Source organism: Anomalospiza imberbis, chromosome 27 (assembly GCF_031753505.1).
Source record: "Anomalospiza imberbis isolate Cuckoo-Finch-1a 21T00152 chromosome 27, ASM3175350v1, whole genome shotgun sequence".
NCBI classification, from domain to species: Eukaryota; Metazoa; Chordata; class Aves; order Passeriformes; family Viduidae; genus Anomalospiza; species Anomalospiza imberbis.
In genome coordinates, this window is record NC_089707.1 from 4,216,805 (window position 1) to 4,233,620 (window position 16,816).

General features: G+C 55.1%; 2 protein-coding genes across 6 annotated transcripts; one reads left to right on the forward strand and one right to left on the reverse strand.

Moving 5' to 3' along the window:
- Window positions 1-314: 314 nt before the first annotated feature.
- On the reverse strand, window positions 315-7,801 carry YJU2 (YJU2 splicing factor homolog). Of its 5 annotated transcripts, none has more exons than XM_068174032.1 (8): window positions 7,657-7,801; window positions 6,835-6,935; window positions 5,109-5,253; window positions 4,107-4,241; window positions 3,724-3,905; window positions 3,181-3,304; window positions 1,957-2,122; window positions 315-1,054 (listed from the first exon to the last, which is right to left on the reverse strand). In XM_068174032.1, exons 1-8 carry the CDS (start codon window positions 7,678-7,680, stop codon window positions 966-968), a joined length of 966 nt encoding a protein of 321 aa, XP_068030133.1. In that variant the 5' UTR covers window positions 7,681-7,801; the 3' UTR covers window positions 315-965. The 5 variants fall into 5 exon arrangements, with proteins under 5 accessions (XP_068030133.1, XP_068030138.1, XP_068030137.1 ...); XM_068174037.1 differs by having other exon boundaries at window positions 315-1,033; window positions 7,657-7,800; XM_068174036.1 differs by having other exon boundaries at window positions 315-1,036; window positions 7,657-7,800.
- A 767-nt stretch (window positions 7,802-8,568) lies between these two features.
- LOC137463091 (heterogeneous nuclear ribonucleoprotein M-like) lies at window positions 8,569-16,640 on the forward strand. Its single transcript, XM_068174039.1, has 3 exons — window positions 8,569-8,747; window positions 11,001-11,170; window positions 16,426-16,640. The coding sequence occupies exons 1-3, from the start codon at window positions 8,617-8,619 to the stop codon at window positions 16,488-16,490; spliced, it is 366 nt and encodes a 121-aa protein (XP_068030140.1). The 5' UTR covers window positions 8,569-8,616; the 3' UTR covers window positions 16,491-16,640.
- The last annotated feature ends 176 nt before the right edge of the window (window positions 16,641-16,816 follow it).

Sequence of the window (16,816 nt, forward strand, 5' to 3'; positions counted from 1 at the left end):
CAGCATTAATATTTGAAGAGGCTAATTAAGGCATGTGCACAGAATGCTAATTGGGATGGGGGGGGCTGCCCTTCTGCCCAGCTCTCCCTGATGCCCCCCCACACCAGCCCCTCTGTGAGGGTGTTAATTAGCCAGGGGCTGCTCAGCAATTAGAGGTGGGTGCATTGATGAGGGGGAAGTTCATGGCCATGGGTGAGGAGAGCCCCACTCGGGGTGGGTGGGCACTGGGGGGGTCCCTGGGGCAGGATCCGACAGTGCCCACGTACAAATCACTCTCTGGAAGATGAAGGTCTGGGATGAAGCTCTGATCTGGCTCTGCCAGATCCCATTTATTCCGGACTTGTGGCTGCTGGAGCCCAGCAGGCTCAGAACGGTGGGGAGGGCTTTGTCCCCGAGCTCCAGGGGACATCTGGGAGGGCTGGTGGTGGCAGGACAGCCCTGTCCCCGCAGTGAGGGGCTGCAGGAGCCCCCTGGGTGTGTGCAAAGGTGGCATCTGAGACACCCCGGGACAGAATTTCAGTGCTGGTGAAGTGAAGTGAAGGAGGGGGGCTGAGTGCCCACCTTCCCCTGCACCCCGGTGGGAAGGACAGCTCCAAGGTCCCCTCCCTGCTGGGGGGAAACAGGGCACCCTAAACCCGACCTGGGCACGATCACTGGTGGGGGGTGAGGGCAGTGGCACCCCCAGAATGGACACACCAGAGTCCTGTCCAGCCCTGGCACTTCCAAAGACATCCTGGGAGCAGGGCTGGGACACACCAGGCACTGCTGGGACTTCCCCCAGGATTCCTGCTGCAGGGAAAACACCTTCCCTGTGCTGCTGCTGCACGGCAGGATGGGGCAACAGCGGCGGCCGGGATCCCCCGGGCCCCTGGCTGTGCTTCCAGCTCGGTGTGGGGCTGCAGGAGCAGCAGGGAGCCGGGACAGCCCCTGCCCTGTCCCTGCTCTGTCCCTGCCCCGCAGGCTCCTCAGTCGCTGGCGCTGTCCTCGCTGTCCGAGTAGGCTCCCAACAACCCCAGCGAGGACGTGGCTGCTGCTGCTGCTGCTGGAAGCGAGCCTGGAAGAGGAGGGAGGGAGGGAGGGAGGGAGGGAGGGAGAGAATCCGGTCAGGTCCAGCCTCCCCAGGGCAATTCCCGGTGTGGGAGCACCAGCCTGGCTGACTGCTCACAGCTGGAGAGTGGAGCCTCATCCCTGGATGGACCCTGAGGTCAGGGAGGATAAATCAGGTGGATAAAGAGCTCCTGCACCCCTCAGCTGGAGCCTCCCTCCTCCACCCTGCAGGAAGCACCAAGGTCAGGGACCTCCCTTCTCCCTCCACAGCCTCCTGGGAGGTTCCAGAGCCTGGAAAGGGAGAGAGGAGCCAGCTCTGGGCTCCCACCAGCCCAATCCTTGGGACAGCAGCCAGGAGCAGGTGGCTGGGGAAGGGAAAAGGGGACACCTCCAAGAGCTGTCCCTTCCCAGGGATCCCCCAAGGGCAGGGGGACTCATTAAGCCAAAGGCTTAGGATCAACCAGCCCAGAACAAATCCATCCCCCATGTCCTTCCCCAAACCCATGGATCCCCTGGCTTGCTGGGCAGCTCACTGAGGTGCTGGAAAGCCTTCCAGCTTGTTTTGTGCTCCTTAAAGCTTCTCAGCTCCAGCAGTTGGGCAGGATTTATCACCAGGCCCCAAACCAAGGCAGTTCTCCTGCTGTTCCACCCCTATCTCGCTGTTTTGACGTTCCCAGGGCTGTATCTGCTGTTTTGAAGCTCCTGGCCCTGCCAATCTGTCCCCAAGGCCGTGGCTAGAGCCAAGAGCCAGGAAGGAGCCTCACCTTCACTAGGAAGCTCCTGGAAATGGGGACAACCCCCTGTTCTCACACCACCCCACCAGGGACCCCAGCCCAGGCTCTGAGCACGGAGCCAAATCCCACTCAGGAGCTGTCAGAGCCCCCCCAGGGCCCAGCCCGAGGCAGGTACCAGTGTTGGCCGTGGTGCCTCGGGTTTCCATCCCGTTATCCAGGGCAGGATCTGGCTTCTGCTTCCTGCGGGCCACCAGCCCGGCCAGCTGAGCCTTGGTGCTGAGCTTGCCCACGCTGCGCTCCCAGCTCTCCGTCCTCGGCTTCTTGCTCTGGGGCTGGGGGCCCTGTGGGGCACAGCCGGGGTCAGGGGGCTCCAGCTTGGAGGGCAGGTGGGGGGATTGGGGATAAAACCAGCAGAGACACGAGGAGAGCGGCCTGAGGGGGAGCTCTGCCCCTGCAGAGATGGCACGTGCTGGACAAACAGGGATGTGGATCTGCAAAGCTGCCCCTGGAGATCCATGTCCCACTGCCAGAGACCTAAACCCAGCCTCGGGATGGCCCTGGGATGCTGAGGAGGCAGAGAGAACAATCCCAGGATGGTTTGGCTTGGAAGGACCTTAAAGCCCATCCAGTCCCACCTTTCACTAGCCCAGGTTGCTCCAAGCCCTGTCCAACCTGACCTTGGACACTTCCAGCCACAGCTTCTCTGGGCAATCTATTCCAAAGTCTCATTAAATCCAATCCAAGCCTCCCCTGCCTCAGTTCCAGACCATTCCCCCGTGTCCTATCCCTCCCTGCCTGGGTAAAAGTTGTTTTCTCTCTGTTTTATCAGCTCCTTTCAAGGCCACTGAGCAGCGCTGGCAGCCCCGGGTGCCTGCAGGTGGTCCAGCCATGGAACCTGAGTGCCCTGAGCACAGGGATTAGTGCCAGGCCAGGGACCACGGCTGGGATTAACCCCAGGCACGGCAGCTTTGATCCAGCCCAGCAGACAAGGGGCCCTGGGGCAGGGAATGACAGGGGGAGAGGGCAGGGCTGTTTGTTGGGATAATCCCTCCCTCCAGGCCGGGCTCTGGGAGCTCTTTTGTTCTGCCTGAATCCAAAGCAGAGCCCAGGGAGAGGCCGGCCCAGCCTGAAGCAGCAGCAGAGCCCAGCAGAGCTCATTCTTCCCGAAGAAGGGAGGATGGGGACAGCTCCATCCCTGCCTTTGTCACCAGGCACAGCCTGAATTCCCCAAGTGATCCCTGGCTCCTCTCAGCCCAGTGCACAGGGACACGGCCTTTGGGAGCTGCTCAGGCGTGACACGAGCCCGGGGTCACCCAGAGCAGGGACACAATGGGCACACACAGCTCCAGGACAGAGCGCCGGGGCTGGGGAAGGGCTGGGCAGGCTGCGCCTCTCTCACCTCCTGCAGGATGTCCGTGGGTTTTGTCTGGGTTTTTGTGGGATTGGGGCGGGGTTTTGCTGGTTCCTCGTCAGAGTCGGAATCCACCAGGAGCCGGCGGTTCTGGGCCTGTTCCAGCATGGCCCTGCTGGGACAGAGGAGTGTTGGAGCTGGATCCATTCCACTGCCAGGCCCTGCTTGCTCCAGGGGAGCTGGGGCCAGCAGCTGAGCCTCGGGATGCCCCTTCCCAGGGGCTTCTCTAGGATCAGGTTCCATCCTGAGGGGTGGGAGCACTGGGATCTGGAGCTTCACCCCAGAGCAGAAACTGGGCCCATGTGAGGGCCCTTCCCAGGGAACTGGACCCCCCCCCCAGCAGCCCAGATCCCACAGGATCCCAGCCTGGTTGGCTTGGAAGGGCCTTCCACTCCTTCTCCCTGAACACTTTGCCAGGACAGGCTGGGATCTCCTCCCACCCCCCCAAATCCTGGTAAGTCACCCCCCTCTCTCAGCACAGCCCAGGCCCAGCCTGGCTCATCCCACTCCCAGCCCTTCCAGCCCGCTCACTTCATCTCCTGCTCGTCCTCCTCCTGCTCCTTGCGCCTCTGCTCCTCCTCCAGCTCCTTGTACTGCTTCAGCATGGCCTCAAAATCCACGTTGGCCTGGCGCTGGTTGAGCTCCTTCAGCTCCTGCAGGTTCTCCAGAACCTCCATCTCCAGCTTGGAGTCCTTGGTTCGGTTCTCCAGGACCTGGGTGGGATAAGTTGGGATATTTGAGGCAGCAGAGCCTGACAGGAGCCTCCAACACCTCCCCATGCTGGATGAAGCACAAGAGGACCCTCCTCATCCTCATTTTTGGGTAGGACAGGAAAGTCTGAATGGCTACAAAGTCACTGCTGTGGCTGGGGAGAGTCAGGCAGAGTGGGAGAGGTTTTCCTGCAGTCCTTGTACCTTCATGGGATTGTTGAGCTCCTCCTCTTCCCTCTCCTTCTGCATCCTCTTCTCCTCCTCCTCCAGGAGCTTCTCTGCCTGGAAGTTCCTCGTGGCGCCGTGCTCCATGGTGTAATCCGTGTTCTCGGGGTCTGTCTGAGGGGGGAACAGCAGGAAAACCACGGTGGGTGGAGATCCCGCTCCAGCCAGCCCACAGCCACCTCCAGAGCCACACAGCCCCCAATTCCATCAACAAAACTGCCACGGGAAGGGGCTGATCCAGCCAGAAACCCACCCTGAGACTCAGCTGTGTTGTGGGTTTTCCAAACCCACCACGCTCTTTAATACATTACCCAGAAAATCTCAAATTAGTGAACCAAAACTACATCAGCATTTGCTGGGCAGGAGTGTCAGGGAATTGTCACCCTGATTTTTAAAAGTGTTAAGTGTTCTTTTATAGTTTTTTGAAAGCTTTAAAGTTCTCACAAAACTTCTTTAGTCTTTCGATAATATTTACATATTTCTACTGGAGTTCTCACACACTGTCCATGTAAATAATGATTGTTTTGCATTCTTCTTTGTGGGAGAATTGTTGGACTGTTGGTTTGACCAGTGTGGTTGGAGAGGTGGCAGTTTCACCCTCCAATCCACTGCCACTTTTGGAACTCTATATATTGCAAAGTCAGAAATAAAACTGGCTCTTTTTTCTCTCTTGAACTCACCAAAGCTCTGTGCAATCATGTCATGTCCAACAGCAACAGGGACATCATGGAACACCCTGAGCTGGGAGGGACCATCACCTCCTGCCTCTGAATGGGACAACCCCACCAACCCCATTCTCCAAAGGCTCCTGGAGCTCTGGCAGCCATGCCCATTCCCTGGAGGAATTCAACACCCCACCACCCTGGGGCGGGGGGGAAAAACCTTTCCCTCATCTCCACGGCACAGCTCCAGCCGCTCCCTGGGATCCACCCCAAGCTCCTCCGAGGCAGGGAGAGGCTGGGATTGTGTGGCCAGGCTGACCTTGAAGGTGATCTCAGCCAGGCAGCGTGTGCACTTGATGTAGAAGCGGAAGATGGGCAGCCCCAGGTAGGCCTCGTTCTGCACCGTCTCCTTGCGGGCGTTGAACTTCTTGCCCTTGTAGATGTACTCCCCACACGTCTTGCACCTGGCCAAGGGGGAGGGAAAACGCCCAGGGCACGTCAGAAAAGCAGGGGATGAACACCAGCAACAGCCCAGGTGGCTTCTTGTGTCAGGTTGGTTTATGCTTTTGGAAATTTAGCGGGGCGACCAAGCCCAAAGTTGGGGAATCGTGGATTGGTTTGGGTTGGAAGGGATCTTAAATCCCAGCCAGTGCCAGCCCTGCCATGGCAGGGACACCTCCCAGGGTCCCAGGCTGCTCCAGCCTGGCCTTGGGCACTGCCAGGGATCCAGGGGCAGCCACAGCTGCTCTGGGAATTCCATCCCAGCCTCCAAGGCAGGAATTCCATCCCAAAATCCCACCCGTCCCTGCCCTCTGGCAGTGGGAAGCCATTCCCTGCGTCCTGTCCCCCTGTCCCTTGTCACTGGTCTCTCTCCATCCTTCCTGTGGGGTCCTGGAAGGAAACCACCCCCACCCCCAGCACCTCCTGCCCTCCCTCACCCCCTTCCCTGCCCGGAAAGGGCACCTGGAGCCACCAGAGGCAACACCTGGAGCCTGGAGCCAACAGCATCTGGACCTCCTGAGGAGGATCCTCCTTCCTTCAGCTGCCCCCGCGTGTTCCAGCCCACGCTGGAGCAGCCTGGGACAGTGCAGTGTCCCTGCCCGTGGCGCTGGGGGGGCTTTGAGACCCCTCCAACCCACCCAACCCATCCCAGGAGTGATCCCACGGTCCCATGAGCGATCCCATCAGTCTATGAGTGATCCCACGGTCCCAGGAGTGATCCCACGGTCCCAGGAGTGATCCCATCATTCCATGAGTGATCCCATTATTCCATGAGTGATCCCACAGTTCCAGGAGTGATCCCACTGTTCCAGGAGTGATCCCATTAATTTATGAGTGATCCCATTATTCCAGGAGTTATCCCACTGCTCCATGAGTGATCCCATTAATCTATGAGTGACCCCATGATTCCAGGAGTGATCCCACGGTCCCATGAGTGACCCCACAGTTCCAGGAGTGATCCCATTATTCCATGAGTGATCCCACTGTTCCAGGAGTGATCCCACTGTTCCAGGAGTGATCCCACAGTTCCATGAGTGATCCCATGGTCCCATGAGTGATCCCACTGTTCCATGAGAGATCCCAATGTCCCAGGAGTGATCCCACTGCTCCATGAGTGATCCCATTAATCTATGAGTGACCCCATTATTCCATGAGTGATCCCACGGTCCCATGAGCGATCCAATGGTTCCATGAGTGATCCCATGGTCCCAGGAGTGACCCCATTATTCCAGGAGTGATCCAATGGTTCCATGAGTGATCCCATGATTCCATGAGTGACCCCACGGTCCCAGGAGCGTTCCCATTAATCCATGAGTGATCCCACAATTCCAGGAGTGATCCCATGGTCCCAGGAGTGACCCCATTATTCCATGAGCGATCCAATGGTTCCATGAGTGATCCCATTAATCCATGAGTGACCCCACGGTCCCAGGAGTGTTCCCATTAATCCATGAGTGACCCCACTGCTCCATGAGTGACCCCGTTATTCCAGGAGTGACCCCGTTATTCCAGGAGTGACCCCACGGCTCCAGAGCTGCTCTCACCTCATGTTGAAGGGGGCCATGAGCCTCACCACGTACTGCCGGTCCTTCGGGAGCTTCAGCTTCGGGATCTTGGCCGGATCGAAGTCCGGGGGGTAATATTTCTATGGAGAGAGAAGGTTTGGGAATGTTTCTATGGAGAGAGAGCAGATTTGGGAATATTTCTATGGAGAGAGACAAGATTTGGGAATTCTGGGACTATTTCTATGGAGAGAGAAGGTTTGGGAATGTTTCTATGGAGAGAGAGAGAAGATTTGGGAATATTTCTATGGACAGAGAGAAGATTTGGGAATATTTCTATGGACAGAGAGAGAAGATTTGGGAATATTTCTATGGACAGAGAGAGAGATTTGGGAATGTTTCTATGGACAGAGAGAGATGTTTTGGGAATATTTCTATGGACAGAGAGCAGATCTGGGAATTCTGGAGCACCGGGAATCTTCTCAGTCGCCACAGCTCCGGCAGGAGGCTGCAGCCAGGGGGGGCTCGGGCTCTGCTGCCCGGGAACAGCGACAGGATGGGAGGAAACGGCCTCAGCGGAGGCTTCAAGCGGATCCCGGGACAATTCCTGCTTGGAAAGGCTTGTTAAACCCGGCAGTGCGCTGCCCAGGAGCCCACATCCCTGGAGGCGTCCAAGGCGTCCAAGGACGGGCACTCAGTGCCCTGGCCCGGTGGCGAGGCGGGCACCGGGCACAGCTGGGACTCGATCTCGGCTCTGCCAGCCTCAGTGATCCCGGGAGCGACTCCCGAACCAACCGGGACCGCCCCAGCGCCCTCGGGGAACCCTCCCCCGGCCCCTTTGGCGGGGATTCCTCTCCAACTCACGTTCAGCACTTTCCGTTCCGACATCGCTGCGGCTTCTCCCGATCGCCGGTGCTGCCGGTGCTGCCCCCGCGCCCCTCGCCGCTTCCGGGTGTGGCCCCGCCCCCTCCGCCGCTCATTGGCGCAGCGAGCCGCGGCCTCCCCAATCCTTGCCTGTTATTGGCTGATCCAGCTGTCTGTCAACAGATCGGCCCACGGCTGTTGTACAACCCAGCCCAGAGTCCGCCGGAGAGCCGCGGCCTCATAAGGGGTTCCGCGTGTTCTTGGGTCCTGGCGGGCGGCTGTCCTCCGCCTGGGGCTGGGCAACGCCAGGGCTGCGATCTGGGGCTGGGAAAACTCGGCTTCCTCACAGCAACATGGGATGTGGGCCCCGGTCTCCCCTGCTGTCCCATGACACATATTCATCATGTAGGTAACAGTCCCCAAACAGTCTGGTTCGTGTTTAAAATGTCACTTTCTTTCTAAAAACCCAGGTCTCTGAGTCACTTTGAGTTTACAGCTGGTTTTTTCGCTCACTCCACTGAGCATGCGCAGCTATGGCAGCCATGCTGTACGGCACCGCCACACTGCGCATGCGGCGTTGCCATTGCCGCCATTCCGTACAGCGCGCTTTCCATGCCCTCAGCCGCCAGCGCGCGCAGTCCCAGGTGCCGCTGCCACCAGCCCCGCCCGCACCGCGTGACTGCAGCCCTGCGCATTCTCAGATCCTCCCTCCCCGGTGCTTCCCGCCCCTCCTGCACGGCACCGCCACACCGCGGCCGCGCAGAGCCGCCATTACCGCCGGCGCGGGCGGCGGCGCCGCCCCACCGCGCATGCGCGGCGGCTCTCGCGCCGTTCCCCGCCACCCCGCCCACCGCTCGTTTCCCCCTCGCGCGCATGCGCAGCGCAGCGCCCCCTGGCGGCCCGGCCTGCGGCGCCGTCCCGTCGTGCCCCGCGCTCCCCACACAAAGGACGCGCTGGGAAATGGCGGCGGCCGCGGCCTCGCAAAGCGCCCCCGGGAAAATGGAGCCGCCCCCGGCGGCGGCCGCGGCGGCAGCGGCGGCTCCGCCAGCGCCCAACGGGGCGGCCGGCGCGGGGGGGCCGCCCCCCAAGAGGTAGGGGGGTCGTGAGGGGCCGCGCTGCCGGTGGGGCCGAGGGGCCGCGTGCGGCCTCCCCGCTCTTGGGCCCGGCCTGGGGGCGGCAGGACGGAGCGGGGCCGGCGAGGGGTCGCGGCGAGGTCGATACGGGTGCGGGGCCGCTCCTGGCGCTGCGGCCGCCGCTCCTTCTGGGCACGCCTTGGGATCCCGGGCGGGGCCGTTCCAAAGGCGCCTCCGGGGCACCCGCGCCGCTCTGGGCCCGGTCCCGGCGGGCAGGGAGCCCTGGGATCACCCCCATCCCCTCGGGGAAAGCTGCTGCTGAGCTGTGGTGGAGTTTAAGTCTCCCCCGCGGGGAGCAGGCTGTGCCGGCGTGGGGATGTTTAAGTTCATTAGTTTTTGTGCTGTCAGTAAGTTTTAACAACTCCGTTGCTCTCAGCACCTCCCTCACCCCGCTGCACGCTTTGGAGCCGAGCGTGCTCCTGTTTGGAGGTGATTTGAGCGTGAGGGGATTTAGGAGCGCGAACACCTCGAGGGTGAGAGTTTAAGGTGGTGCCGGGGAGGGGTTGCACAATCCCGGTGGCTGCTGTCGGTAAAACGTTAGAGAAATTTAAACCAGGATCAGCAGCGCTGCCGTTCCGGCTCTGTGAACGTGGGGATGGAGGGCGCAAAAAGCCTCAGCTGCTGCTCACTTCCTCATGTGGATGCTCGATGAGAATCCCACAGTTAACAAAGCCGGTTTTGGTACCAAATCCACGGAATAGAAAGAACTTCTCTCCCTCAGGGCGTTTTTGGCTTGGTGATAAGAATCCGGTTGAACCTGGTGTGCTGTGATTCCTGTTGCAGACTCGAGCTTGGATTTGTGTTTCCCGAGCCCAGCAACAGCTTTCCAAGTGTCGCTTTAGGAGAAAAAGATCCTTTTTTTTTTTTTTTTTTTCCATTGAAGAACAGTGAGATTGTGTTTTGAGCAATAAAATACTGACAGAATTTCCTTGACTGTGCAGCTCAAGCCAGGCAGGGGCAGAGACATCCCTGATCCCAGGGACAGGGAAGGGTGTTCCCACCCTGGATTCTATTCCCACCACTCCTGGGAACATGGAATCAGCAGTTTGTCTCCATGAGGAGCCAGTTCATTCCTGGAAGTATAAATAAAGATATCCCTCTGCTGTGGTTTTGATTTTTCTGACCCTGTTGCATTTGGGATGCCTCCAGGGAATTTGTTTGTGTCTGCAGGTGCAGTTGTGTTTGGAATATCCAGCTCCACGTGGCAGAGCCCTCACTTCCACAGGGATAACACCAAAGTTCTCAGTGGCCCCGGGGAAATCCAGTTTAAGAAATAACAACTAAAATCAGAGTGCAGCTTTTAACACAACTACATTTTGTGTTACTTCACCAACCAAACAGAAATGAAAGTGGGAAAAGGATTGTCCTATTTCAAGTCTAATTTTGGAGTTCTAAATTGTTTCATTAATTAAGAAACTTCAAAAAAAATTCAGTGAGAGAAAGACTGGCAAATTCCCATCGCTGTATCTGGAGAAGCTTTGGCTGCTGGGTGATAGGAGCAGGGAACACACTCAGATATAAACTCTCAGAGGCCTCTACATTCTTAATTTCCTTTTTCCCTGCAGGCTGTTGTGTCTGTTCAGAGTTAAAGTTCTAGACTGAGATTTCAACCATCCTAGGAGCCTGAAACTTTTAACCCCTTCTTAGATAATGAAAGCTTTGTGAAATATTAATCCTCCCTGATCTAAAAAAAAAATTAAAAAAATAAAAAGTAACCTAAACCCAAAATGTCAGAAGAAGATAGAGAAAAAATCCTAAGTGAAAAGAGATAATAAAGTAGCTTTTAACTAAACTTTTCTTATTGTGGATTGAAATGGCCCTGAAGGGATGGAGCTGGGATTTCTGACCTGGGATTTGCAGGGCTGCACGGATGCTAGGTTGGGAAAAGCTCAGGACAGAGAGATTGTAGGAACTTCAGTTTCTTTATCTGATGTGTTCTGAATTCCTCCTCAAGATGTGTTGGTGCATCTTCACCAGCAGCACTGAGTGAGCAAGGAAATTAATTGGATTAGTGAAGAGAATTATGTAAGACTGAGGCTGAAAGCTTTTGTGTTCCCTTGGTTTGGTTTTTTTTCCTTTCAAGATGGTCTGGGCTTTTCCCTTCCCACCCAAACTCCTCTGGGACTCAGTGATTCAGCTCTGGTTTTGTTCCCCCTGGAGGTGGTGGCGCTGCTCCATCCCCAGCAGCTCACAGGGCTTCTCTCCTTGCAGCGAAGGCGAGCGCCCGACCCCGAATGAGAAGAAGAAGGAGAAGGGGATGAAGAGGGGAGGGAACCGCTTCGAGCCCTACGCCAACCCCGCCAAGAGGTACCGAGCCTTCATCACCAACATCCCCTTCGACGTCAAGTGGCAGTCGCTGAAGGACCTGGTCAAAGAGAAAGGTAAAGTGCAGCTCAGGTGGAGAGGCTGTCCTGTGCTCCAGCCCGTGCCTGGCTCTGTCTGTAGCTCAGCACTTGCACCTCTGGGTGCACTTGGCCACAAGAGTTTGGAAAAGCTCTTCCCGAAGCCTTCTGGGTGTTGCACAACATCCGTCCCTGGCAGCCTTCCAGGGGATGTTCCTGTGGAGGCCTGTGGTGTGCAGCTGATAGAGCCTCATCCCAGGATTAGCAGTGTTTTCCTTAGGGATCCAACCCCAGGCTTTCAGCAGATTTTAGCCTTGAAGCGCAGCAGAATTTTCTGAAGCATTTTAATGTTTTTTGGGCATTCAGGTGGTTATGTCCTGCTCTGGTGTGTGGATATCCAGCTGTATCCCCAAATTCAGAGGGGTTTGGGCTGGCTTCAAGAGCCATTCTGCCATTGGTCGCAGTTCAGTGTATTTAAGGGTGACCTGCAAAATCAGCTTGGTGCTTTGGCATGTGCTGCAGCAGAATCAGGGCTTTGGAAATCAGGTTTGTGGTGTTCCCCCTTCCACAATTCCCTTTAATTCCCATGTGGATGGGAGCTGCCTTTGCTGACCTGAACATCTTCGTCTGTTGAGGAAGATGAAGAGATTGAGCTGAATACTCAGGTAGTGACAAGTCTAAATTAGTGTCATTTCTTCAGGCTGGTGCCCATCTTTCTAGTTTTCAAGTCACCTTGGAAGTGCAGTGGAGTGGCAAGAAAATCCTTGGCTTCTCCAGCCTTAAAATGTCTGAACCAAGTTCAGAGTAACAGCACAACATTTCCTGTGGGGCACTTCTGGATACAGAGCATCAGCCCAGGGTCATGGGAAGCGGTCATTGTGCTGGAGCTGGGCAAGGACTGGCAGTTCAGGTGTTGGAGGTGTGGCCTAAAGAAGGGAAAAACAAAGTTCCAAAGGGTTTCAATTGTTTGTCTTCGGAGGCAAAAGGGAATGAGTCTGTGGAACAGACTGGGAGGCACTGGGAGCTTCCCTAATTAGGGGCTGTTTGAGAGCCGGCAGTGGTTTTGTGCCATGGCAACGGTGTCAGCCTCAAGGGCAGCTTGAACAGGCCCTGATTATGGATGGACCCCTCACTGCCCCGTGGCTGCCCCAGATCCGTTGGTGTTCCGGGTGTGGAGATGTCCAACTCTCTGTGCTGCGTGGAATCCCGTTCCCAGTGTCTGGTGGTTGCTCTCCAGGTCCCGTGGATGGCAGAGGCCCGGCTGAGATTGTTTCCTGCCGGGCTGTTCAGCTGCTCATTCCAGCAGATGCTCCTAGGGGAACGTTGGAGCCTTTTCCTTCTGGCTGCAGGGCTTGTCCTGCTCAAACTGGGATCATTCCTGGGGTTTGGCACTGCTGATGAATCCAACAGTTTGGACTTGCCATGGAGTTGTTCTGGACTTCTCCCAAACTGCTGCTCTCGTGCTGTGCTCGGCCTTGCTCATTCCTTGCCCCGAGGCAGAGCAGTTCCAAGCCCCAGGAAAACCCCGACCCGTTGGAATTCTTGCTTTGGAAGCGTAAGAATGCCAGGCCAAACGTCCCAGGCTCTGGGAGCAGGTGGAATTCTGTGCCCAAGGGGAAACCCTGGGTGTGTGAGGGCTCTGCAGGGCTGGGCCCCGTGCAGAAGGGGCTGTAGCAGCAGGAGCTCAGCTCGGGGAGGTGCCGTGTGTGCAGCAGCTGCTGCTGTTCCTGCAGCCTGAGAGTGGCCAGGCTGCTCCAGGTGCCACCTCTCTCTCTCTCTCTCTCTCCCCACGCCGTGGCTCGGGCATCCCAGTGGATTGGTTGGAGAAACTCAATTACAGGTATGCAGTGGGAATGTTGGTAATGGAATGAAGAGATGTTCTTGTTTGGAACTCCCTCGTTTTGCTGGCAGACACAAGGTGTTACCTCACTGCAGAGTCCTCAGGATTTGGTCACAGTGTGGAGTTCTGGGGAGCCAGGGAGGGAGGGATGGGGAAGGAATGTGCTGTTCTGCCCTTGGCCTCTTCCCCCTTCCATTTGCTGAAGTCTCTGAGTTGCTCTGTTTCCCTTGGGCTTTCACCATCTTTCCAAGGAATCTCAGCCCTTCCCTGGGTGCAGGGAGCTTTTCACTCCCTCTGCTGCCTGAGCTCTTCAAGAGCCTAAATCACCACTTTGTCTGGGTGTTCTCTAGCAAAAGGGAAGTTTCCCTTCCCCATCTGTGACAGAATTGCTGACTGCTGTCTGCTTTGGGAAGGCTTTCCTTCTCCCTTTTCAGCCAAAGCTTTGCATGTGTAAAACTTGCTCCTCTTCTCTTCCCTGTAACTTTTCAGGGGTTGCCTGTCCCAAGCTTTTGCCTGTAAATGAGGGAAGAGCTGTGGCCAGCTCTGCTTTGCCTCACACTGGGAGTGTGAAGCTTTTTGATCCTCTTGGATCACTTGTTCTTCAGAAGATGAGGAGACATCCAGCCACTTTGGGGTTTTCCTTCCATGTTTAGTATTTACTTTTGGCCCTGGAGGCCAAGGAATAACTGCTACGGAACATTTCCCCTGTCCCAGTTCTGTGCTTGCTCCCACTTCCCTCTCTGCACCTTTCACACCTCTCAGAGCTCTTTGGTTTGTCACAAACTGTTAAAATCAAATTGCCCAACCTAAAGTTGTTATTTCTGTCTGAACGTGTTCTGGGGAGTTCCCAGATGTGTCTTCAGGCCTCAGGTCACCCTGTGAATCCTGATCTGAGCTTCCTGGTCAGGCCCTGCAGAGTACTGGAATTCTGCTGGAGCAGCCCAGCTTGAACATTGGCATTTTCTGTACTGATAAACTTTGGGAAGCGATACAAAGTTTTAAAGAGGATAAAAAATACTGACTGTGATAAATAACTCTGAAGCTTTCTTCAGTTTGGATTTCTGGTTATTGCAGTAAATTCTGCTCCAGTCTCTTGGTTTGGGAAAAGCTGCATTTCCAGACTTTAAGTGTGAAGTTTAAATAAATCCATACATCAGTCTCCTCTACATTGAGTCTTAAAGACACAGTGGGGAACATGTTCCTTAATTAAACCTGCAGTTCCTTAATTAAACCTTGGAGCCAGTGTTTTTTGGAAGTTTCCTCCCTTGGGAAGCTCCTGAAGTAACAGTTTTTATGCTTGGATGAAGTTTCTCCACTTGTGGCTATGGGATGTTCCCTGACAGAATCCAGCTGTTCTCTGGCAGAAGGAAATCCTGCCAGGACCACAGGGCATTTATCCTGGTCTAGCACATGGATATCTGCTCCTGGTACTTTTCCATAGCATCCTGTGGTTTGGGGTCTAGAAAAAAACCCAAAATTCCAAATAAAATGTGACCCAGCCTAGCTTCTTAAAACAAAATTCATTTGCCAGCCACAGATGATGTTCTCCTGGCAGAGGGACTGGGTTGGCTCCTTTTACACAGTTTAAGGTGAAATTTATGCATTTTCATGGCAGTGGTTCTGGGCTATGTCTTGGCTCAGAACTGTTGCACTGAGTGTGTCTTTCCCCTCTCCTGCTGTTCTGCAACTGAGCTCTTCAGGAAGATCAGCTGTCCTTTAAAGCAAAGCAGCTACTTCAGGCTGGATATTGGGATTTTCATGGGGCTTTAAGGCTCCAGCAGGAAGTTCTGAGCAAAACTGGCAAGGACTCAACTTCCTAAGAGATTTCTGGAGATCTTGTGGTTCAGAGTCAGGGATTGGTTACAAGAGCAGATGTTCAATTGTATTGGATATCCTCAAGCTTGGCAAGCTCCTTTGGGAGCTGTTTGTGAGGAGCTGTAGGTGAAGTGGCTGGGAGAGGAGAGCCCTCGCTCCGGGGGCTCCACAGCTTCGGGGAGTGCCAGACCTGGAAGCTGTGGCTCAGAGAGATTTTGGAGTGGAGCTCACCTGGGAAGAATTGGTGAATCTGTTGGCATCCCTGCCCCAGGTGTGCTTGGACTCTGGCTGCTGCTGTTGAGCTGGATGGCGTCAGAACCTTGTGGCAGTGCTGAACCCCCCGGGACTCCTTGGGAACAATCCCACGTGTGCTGCAGGAGCTCAGGGGGATTACAGACTGGAATTCCTTGTTAGGCTTGATACCAACATGGATGGAGCTGCTGGAGCTGTGGATGATAATGGACACTCCAGTGGAGTCCCTTTCAGAGGGACTTGTCAGCCTTTTCCAGCCTCAAACATTGTCCTCTCAAAAGCAGGAGTGGATCAGAGCTGTTCATCCTGTTCTCTGGCTGGAATGCTCTAACTGCTAAATTATTGTTTAAAATAAGAGATGGAGATTACAAGTCTGTGGTTTTGTTAAGCATTCCTCTTTTTCCAGCTTCAAGAGAGCCCTTCCAGGCTGTCAGTTTTCCACAGTGATACCCAGTGTCCTGTAAATTGCTGGGCCTGGGGGAGGTCAGGCTGAACACCTCCCTCTGTCCCTGGCAGAGTCCTGTGAAACCCCAGTTCCTTGCTCCAGTGAAACTACTCATACTCAACTGGCTCGTGGTTTCCCACAAATGAAACATTCCACTATACAGATAATGCAGCTTGGAGTCCTCCTGGTTTAAATTTAAACCCTAGGACTTCTAAAACCAGAAAGGAAAAATAAAAGGAAAAAAAAAAAAAAAAGAGTGTTTATTCCATTCTTCTGTATGCCAGTCCCTTCAAAGGCAGCAGCCATTTGGGTAGTTGCATTCTGGAGGTCCCTGCCAGGGTTATTTGGTCCTAGAGAGGCAATCCAAGTCCTGTGAGGAAAGGGGCAGGTGGAGTTTTCCATGGACTTTTGCCTTTTGCTATTGACAGTTTTGACTTGAGAGCGCATGTAGCAGATTTTAATGCTAAAATAGAATTTTTTCTGACTTAATGAAAACCTGTTAAAATAAATAGCAGGCAGGTCTCTTGATCTGTTGGTTCAGTGTGACTCCCTTTTTGTCTTAAATCCTGAGAAAAAACAAGTCACTTGAAATTGTGGATTTTGGAGCCAGGACTGCATCCTGTGGCAAGTGAAGGAAACTTGTTCCTGCAGCCTTTCCCATGGGTTTGGATTGCCTCAGGTAAGGAGTGGGCGCTAAAGATCCAGGGAACTGTGGAAATCTCTGGCTTTTGAGGTGGAGGAAAACCAAGAACATATTAAAGTGCTTGAAGCCTTTACTGCATACCTGTAATTGTCCAGTTTTGTGGTCTAGAGAACGTGGAGTGTTTCTGGGCTTTCTTATAAGGCAGAGGCTCCATACACGGTTGTTGATTGTTCTAAATTCCCATTGTTTTCTTGGCTTTTCTCCCTTGGTATCTGTGTCGTCTGGAATCTGATTTGTAGTTGGTGAGGTAACATACGTGGAGCTCTTAATGGACGCTGAAGGAAAGTCAAGGGTAAGTGTTTGAGAGTTTCTTTGTGGATTTTCTACCTGAAATGTTTCTGTGTGCTGGACAGAAGGCCAGGGAGGCTCAGAGTGTGGATGTGCAGTGGCTCTAGGTCAGGAGTGCTGTGGGATGGGAGGAGGTGGGGTGGGCTCTGCAGTCAGGAGCTGTTCCCTGCGTGCCGTTGGCGTTGGCCGTGTGACCCTGGAGCCCAGCAGGCAGGACAGGGCTCTGGAATATTCCTGTGCTTTGGAAAAGTCACTCGAGTGGTTGGCTGAGTTTGGAAGGGCCAGGGTGCAACAGCAGGTGCTGCAAACTCCATGTCCTGGGCCAGTAGAGCGAGGTAAATT